Source organism: Montipora capricornis, chromosome 7 (genome assembly GCF_036669925.1).
Source record: "Montipora capricornis isolate CH-2021 chromosome 7, ASM3666992v2, whole genome shotgun sequence".
In the NCBI taxonomy this organism is placed as follows: domain Eukaryota; kingdom Metazoa; phylum Cnidaria; class Anthozoa; order Scleractinia; family Acroporidae; genus Montipora; species Montipora capricornis.
Window position 1 is genome coordinate 24,278,561 of NC_090889.1, and position 7,500 is coordinate 24,286,060.

Below are 7,500 nucleotides of genomic sequence, written 5' to 3' on the forward strand. Positions count from 1 at the left end.
TTTTGTTTAGGCCTAATTGGGCCTAAGGTTAGCTTTTATGCATGTTTAGGATACTTTTTGTATTGATATCCTTACCCTTACCCTCGTTTTAGAAACGCCAGACAATGACTGCCTACCTGAGCAGAAGTCATCTTCAGAGTCAATGGTGTAACATGAAAACCACCAATAAGGATGTCATTATGTCATAATTATTTAAAGTCATTCTGCATTTTGAGTGACTGTAAGGGAGGGTTTCCAATTAAAAACACAAGCATAAGCAAGAATTACATAAGCTAACTTTTTTGCTATTTTTCATTGAACAAAAGAGAGGAATCAGACACAAGTTAAAGCATCTGTGTATGTCAGCTGATTTTTTGGGCTTTAAACAAACGATTACCAAGACTGAATCAGTGAATGACAAAGACAAATTAGACAGTATCAGTTTAATCACTTTTCAATCAAACTTCTAATCTTCTCTCATACCATCCTGTGGGTTACGTCATGTCATCACAGTGACTATACTAAATTTGATTATATATAATAAAGTTTACACCATGCAAAAACTTTAAACAAATTCTGAGTGAACACTATGTGCCCTATATAAATAACACTGACTTTGAACACAATTATTATTATTTACGAGTGCTTAATTTATTACCTTGGGTTCAAAGTGGGTGCCGGCTCAGATTCTGTGATCGCGTAGGGGCGGATCCAGGATTTTTCTTAGCAATGGGTGAACCACTAAGGAATGTGTAGCTGTCTTGTTTTTTTGTAGAATACATGTACCAGTTCTATTAGAAAGCCTCAGGTCATTTTTCACACACAGACCCACTGAGGCTTTACATTTAGTAAAATTGTGCTGTTTATTCAATTAAACACAATAATTATTAAAAAACAAAACGTTAAAAATTCAGGAACACCACAATTAGGTTAAACCAATTTGTTGGTTGTCGTCCTTTCTCTGAGAGGTTATTTCATTGTGTACAGAATTTCCATTCTCCTCTCAAGGAAAGCACTTCTTCTGCAGAGTGTCCTCCCAAAACGGTACCCTATTATTGCTGTGAAGCTAAGACACTAATAATTCTAAGAATATTATCTGTTCGTAAAATCCCAATTGTTTGCCCTAGCTATAGTCTTATCACTTCACCAAAATTAGGAGAGAAACAATTTTGTCAAAATCTTCTAACATGCTAACATGTTTTTGTCTTTTTGATCTATTAAAAAAAAAACAAGAACAAGATGTGATAAACATAAGACATGGTATAGTACCCTGGGAGCTAAAGGTTCATTCACAGTACAGCTATATCGCGAAAAAAAAAAAAGAATTGAGTGCTGTTCTCCTTTCGTGTCTTCTTGACTATGCTATGAGGAGTGGAACCTCTGACAGCAAGAGTGCATGCTAAGTACCCCAAGTCTGAGTTTTGACAAAGTTTTCTGTCACGCTAACCTCCTGGAAATACTCATACCTAAGTTGGCTATACAAATCTTACTACAACTGGACCATTCTTACAATTTTGTTCAAGGGATTACAAAGGCCAGAAACAAGATACATTGTACATGGTACTGAGAATTCAACAGAATCAAGTTTCCGCTAAAAATAGCAAGAGTTTGGAGATAAATGCTGTCAGATACACTTCTTGTCGGTTGCTTACGTACATTGTTTCAGAATCAAGTTTGACGCAGTACTTTATACTACAGAGGATATGAATCACTGATGACATTACTGCCAAGGTGCACCCTTAACGATAGTAGATCCACAGGAAGGCCAAACAAACAATCAGCAAGACACTCATTACACGTAAGAACCACTTCAACACAGGATCTTCGTGTTCAAATTGCACAACGGTAAGCTTCACTTTATCGTGTGTTGCCAGATGGAGTGCGTTAGATTCCTCTTTCACTGCATCATCAGGTTTGTATTGTTTTTCGACTGCTTTAGTGGCTTCGTTGCCATCCAAAGAAGTTTCCATGTGAGTGGGTGGCCCTAGTGCACCTGTAATGAGTTGAGTGACATTTAGCTAACAGTCAAAAGAACTTTAAATGTGGCTAAATCACAGTTAACCAAGGTTAAAATCAAATTAAGACAGTGCAAGTTGGCTTTGTCCCCCTCAAGTTGCAAAGGAGCAAACCTGGAGTTTCTATGAAGATTGTTATGACTGCGTTTTGATCGTTTGCTGGCCTGTTGACAAGGTGTCATTGTGCCTACTCTATTTAAACCTTTTCCATTCTCTTTCCTTCAATTCTTGCTACATGTTAACGTCTGGTTGGTTATTTCATGCTGAATGATTTTAGTGCGCCGGTGCCTTTGGTTGGGCCCACTTGCAGGGTTTTGTTGCTAAGGATTCCCCCTTCCCTGCTTCCAACCTTGTTGAAGTCATGAATAGAGGATTGTTGATAACAAAATTAATTGTGATTATGGTGTGGTGGTCACCCTTTAATTTTTGCACTTTCACAAGCAGAATCTGTTTCCGATGTTTTGGATTCAAGTACCCAGTCACAACAACATAGTTTTCATTCCATTCACCTCTGCAAAGATCATCAATTGCAAGCCAGCTTCCAGAGAGATTTCTCATTAACTGAATTGTTTCTTTCTGTTTTTGTCTTCAGTGCCTTAAGCTCTACATGTACACATAGTACATTTAAATATGGCTATGTACAAACAATCATAGGATCTTTGCTATAATCTATTTAACAAATAGATTCCATGTAACTTGCCGTGCGCCTGTTCAGGAATAGATCACAGATGATGTCAAAATGTGGTAAGAGCAAAAAAGTGGCACATGAGGCGATAGCCGAGTGTGTCACTGATGTTCTTACCACATTTTGACGCCATTTGTGATCTATTACTGAACAAACAAATGAAAACATGGAATCTATTTGTTTTATATATAAAAAAAGAATTAAATGTTTTTGATGGTGACATCAGCTAGTCATGTATGCGTCTGTCCTAGAATAGATCATAGGGGAAAAGCCAATCAAAATTTAAGGCATGCATTATTGATCATATTAAATAATTTTACCTTTCTTTTCCAGCAGTTCAATGGCCTCATGGTGAACAGTTCCATTTTCAGCCTTCACTTCATCAATGTCAACTTCGCCAATGGCTCCATGAGAAATGGGTGGCTTGCCAATTGTGCTCCAAGTGAGACCACCAAGCTCATCAAGAGGTACTTTCTTTGTGAAGAAGCTCACAACAACCATCACTAATCCACTGACAGCGAAAATTATGATTGCTGTGAAATGAACAAGCATCATAGCCATGGTGAGCTTTATGCAAGTAAAATGCATGCACATTTGAGCGTCTAACATTAGTATCCACATTTAGATTAAATAGTCCACTTAAACGTGAAGCTATATAAACAAAAATTAAAATATTAATAAGATCCAAACGCACCATTACTTTATTTAAATTTGAAAACTTCTGAATTCAAGTACTGTTCCAAAAAAATGAAAGCAGCTAAAGTGCTGCAGGTAAATAATCGGGTTCGAGAAGAATGAGAAGCTGCAAAAGTTCGTGTTATCCCCTTTTTTTCCAAAAGGAAGGAAACCATTCCATTTGATTTGATATTAGCTGAGTATTTGCGCTCAGGTATGTATAACCTTGAGACTCATAGTTATTAAGCAAGTCCTTACCATAGAACATGAAGTGCATTTTGGCAAATCCCGGGCGAGTATCCACTTCACCACACTTCGGAGAATCGTAAACATTGCCAACAATGAATTTGGCCATTCCAAGGACGAAACCGATAAGGAGTCCTGACAAGGCACCAGCGGCTGTCAGTCCAGTCCAAAGAATACCCAACCCAAAGACCATGGTAATTGGTGGAGCAAGATATGATTGGATGGTTTGGATGTAAACAAACAGCTGTGTTCCAGCAGAGCCTGAGAAAACAAACAAACAGACAGATTGTCATTGATTATGTAGCAAATTTACAGCACTTTGGCAGATTAAAGGACCTTTACAACATTAAATTTTGTACTATGCCATGCAACAGCAGAACACAGATTACAACAAGGTTACACTCTTTTAGGACTAATGACTAGCAACACAGCTGGATGGGTAGGGTGCCAAGCTTTCAGTTTAAGTCAAGCTCTCACAAACCAATGGACTTTGTCTTCAGTTATCAATCACAAATTCAGCTTGGGTTCCATGCTTTGAAAGTACATTGTAGCCCATTGGTTCAGCCTCCTTGCAGTTGTGTTTCTGAATGCTGTTGTGTTTATTTCGAGGTAACCTTCCGCAAAATGCCCTCACAGGCTTTTAGCATTAAAAGGTCACAGTGCGAGGTTGTCTGCTTTCCCTTTTGAGCAGTTGGTTATTCAACCCAAAGTTCTACTTAATTGTCCACTGCAAACCTTTGAAAAGGGGGGGGGGGGGGGAGAGGGGGTGAGTGGATAAAGAGTTATCTTCACATATATTACCTTGGATAATTGGCAACCAACATATGCTGACAGCAACAAGAAGTACGACAACTACACGGCCAACAATGAGCTGCTCACGTTCCCTTGCCTGGAGAATCATAAACAATACAAAAATGACATTTCTTGTGGTTTTTGAAATTTTGCGTGAATTCAAGGCTGCTGCCTAAGAAAATTTTCCAGGAGCCCTTCGGGCTTCCAACATTAAAAGTTAGCAGCCCGAGTCATTTTTTCAAGAGCCCTCAATTAATTTATTGAGCTGGGATCATATTTACAAGAAAGTGAGGATGAATCAAGTAAGGTGCCCGTTCGGGCTACTTGTTCAGAACTTTGGTCGCCCGGGCTCGCAAATAAGGCGCATCAGGCGACTGGGCGACCATTAAGCAGCAGCCATGGTGATATAGCACTTATCTCGTATTTTATTTTAAATCCTGTTTTTCGTGACCAGTGTCAATTTACTGTTTAACACATTGACATCCAAACCGGCCGAAAGCGGCCAGAGTTGTCAATGGGGAACCTCTGGGAGTCGATGGGTTAATGAATAGTGAAAAGAAGCTATCATTAATGTTTCCACAATCCCATGTGGAGCACTTAGAGAGAAGCTAGCTTAACCAACAGGAAAGGGTTAGGCATAGGGTTGTATAATTGAGAACCCTGTGATTGAAGTACTGTAAATATTGTTTTAATACGTCATAGACAGCGCAGTGTACAGGGTTTTATTCACAAGTTGTTTGTGTCAAAAACCCGAACGAGCAAGGTATGAGCGAGTGAGGGTTTTTGACACAAAAAACGAGTGAATAAAACCCCATACAAAGCACTTTCTATGTCGTGAGCTGTTTATTACACATAAGACCACAATTTTCATTGAAATAGTTTTCTGAATTGCAAAATTAATTCAAAACAAAAACTCACTAACAATGGAACCAAATGCAAATTTAATAGCAATGGAAAATATTGCAGCACATGTACATCGAAAAATGCACAGAAAAATGCACTTACAAAAGTTTTTTTTTCAATCTAAGTATGATATCAACAAATAGCATAAAGTCTCATTTAGTGACTGTCTGATTCAATCACAAAGTACGATTTGCACAAGATGCACGAGTGGCTTGGAAAGGCCTTTCTGATATCGTTGATTGGTTATACTTCAACACGTGAAAGAGCTGTATGCCATTCTGATTGGCTGTATAGGCTTTTTTCACATGTGAAAATAAAGCATATAGAATATAGATTTCAACAAATGAGCTTTATTCACCTTTATCACTCGGCGGCCATTTTGGAGTCCGTGGGGAATAAAGGCTTTGTCTTTGCATTGTCTTTGCCCATCCAGCCTCACATTGAATGAGAGGTTCGACGGGCAAAATCTTTTGTTTGGACATTGAGTGATATGGGTCTATTGACTGAAATTCTCATGTTATGTGTGATAAAGCACATTACAAGCAGTTGGTCAAAAGGAAGAAAAGTAGGAGGGTTTGTAAATTTACATACGTGTGGTCTGAAGCGCAGCCAAACATCAACGGTGAAAATAGTCGAACTGCTGTTGAATGCTGAGGAAAGTGAAGACATAAGAGCTGCCATCATGACAGCCATCATTAAACCTACTAATCCCACTGGAAGCACGTTGAGAACCAACCTGATAAAAAATAAAAGAAAGAGAATGATTAAAACTTTATGAGCATAATCATAAAAGTTTACATTCATGCATGCATTCTTGAACTCACTGTGCCAGCAGAGCCTTTCTTAACTCAACAAGAAAAAAGGACTGCAGAAATTGTGTTACTGAAGTCTTTATTTTGAGTATGCGCAAGCCGTTACTTGGAGACAGTCTCAAACCCAGGCCAAGTCTTGATCGCACTTCAAGATACCATATAGATTTTTGGACTGAAGGCTTGATTTTGACCTTCGCCTTGTCAAAAATATGATGCATGCACTGCCTAAACTGGTTTGACCGGAGTGACTGGCCCAGAAACTTGGGCTGTGGCGACTTAAAAGACTTGAGACAATTTCTGCAGAGCTCTTCTTTTTCGTTCTCTGCTGAGTTTTGGAGGGGCTCAGCTTGCCGGGTGGCTTGAACTGTGCTAGCTCCCACCTGACACCAGGAAAATTAGCACTCACAAGGTCAGCATGAACAAGAGTGACATTAAACAATAATTATTGCTTTCAGGAGTAATGGATTTTTTTGGATTTTTTTTACATACTGCATTTATCACAAAGTAACAGTATCATAGCAGTTTACAAAATTATTTCGCTGAGTTGAGATCAGCCTGCCTAATTTTGATCTCATCCACCCACCTTACCTACACACAAAATGTGACAGGAGGACAGACCACAACACCAAGGGTTACCCCCCCCCCCCCCCCAACTCTTCACGAACAGTACTAGTGTATGGGTTTTTTTGACATCCCACACAGTTCATTAACAGGAAGGGTTGTGAAAGACCTGCAATTAAGTATGGGTTATTGACCAAGCGTGAGGTCAAGATGGCTGGATATTGGCCAAGTTATTTTTTTGCGTTTTTATGGACCGAGACGAAGTCGAGGTCAATAAACACGCAAAAAAAGAACGAGGCCAATATCCAGCCATCTTGACCAAACAAGTTTGGTCAATAAAGGATTTATTGTATGACTTAAAACACCAAAAAATGATCTTTGGTCTTGCGGGACCAAGCGAGAAATCCCGAGCAGGCAGTATCGCTCCATCTTGCCCGCTCGGGTAGCCAATCAGAGCGCGCGATTTGGTTCATCTTGCCCGCTCACGGAGCTAGTCATATAATAATAGTCCTTAATACATGTACATCTGAGAACACCATTTGCAGATGAAATTACAAAGGCATCACTTTCTGCTCAGTTATTTTAAGACCTTGAGTGATGGTGCGAACAGGGTTTAAAACCTGCAATCTCCCACACAAAAGCCTGATGCTCAACTACATTGTCGTCAAATAAAAACCCTAGTTCAATGAGCCCTGCTACTGTGTTTTACATTTGGTACTCCTTTGCTGTTTGACATAGACGTGTCATGACTCAAGTGTGGATATGCTGTTAACACATTGACTTCCAAGGGTTCCCCATTGACGAGTAAAATCGTCTGGCCTTAGACAGAGTA

The 7,500-nt window shown here is 39.3% G+C and overlaps 1 protein-coding gene across 1 annotated transcript in view; it reads right to left on the bottom strand.

Annotated features, from left to right (window-relative positions):
• Positions 1-407: 407 nt before the first annotated feature.
• The window catches only part of LOC138056521 (sodium/mannose cotransporter SLC5A10-like), a 25,306-nt gene continuing 18,213 nt past the window's right edge, over positions 408-7,500 (bottom strand). Inside the window, exons 10-14 of the mRNA XM_068902336.1 lie at positions 5,887-6,031; positions 4,402-4,489; positions 3,613-3,861; positions 3,000-3,212; positions 408-1,972 (exon numbers count right to left, since the gene is read on the bottom strand). Coding sequence (XP_068758437.1) covers positions 1,719-1,972; positions 3,000-3,212; positions 3,613-3,861; positions 4,402-4,489; positions 5,887-6,031 — 949 coding nt within the window. The 3' untranslated portion in view covers positions 408-1,718. The remainder of the gene's footprint in view (positions 1,973-2,999; positions 3,213-3,612; positions 3,862-4,401; positions 4,490-5,886; positions 6,032-7,500) is intronic.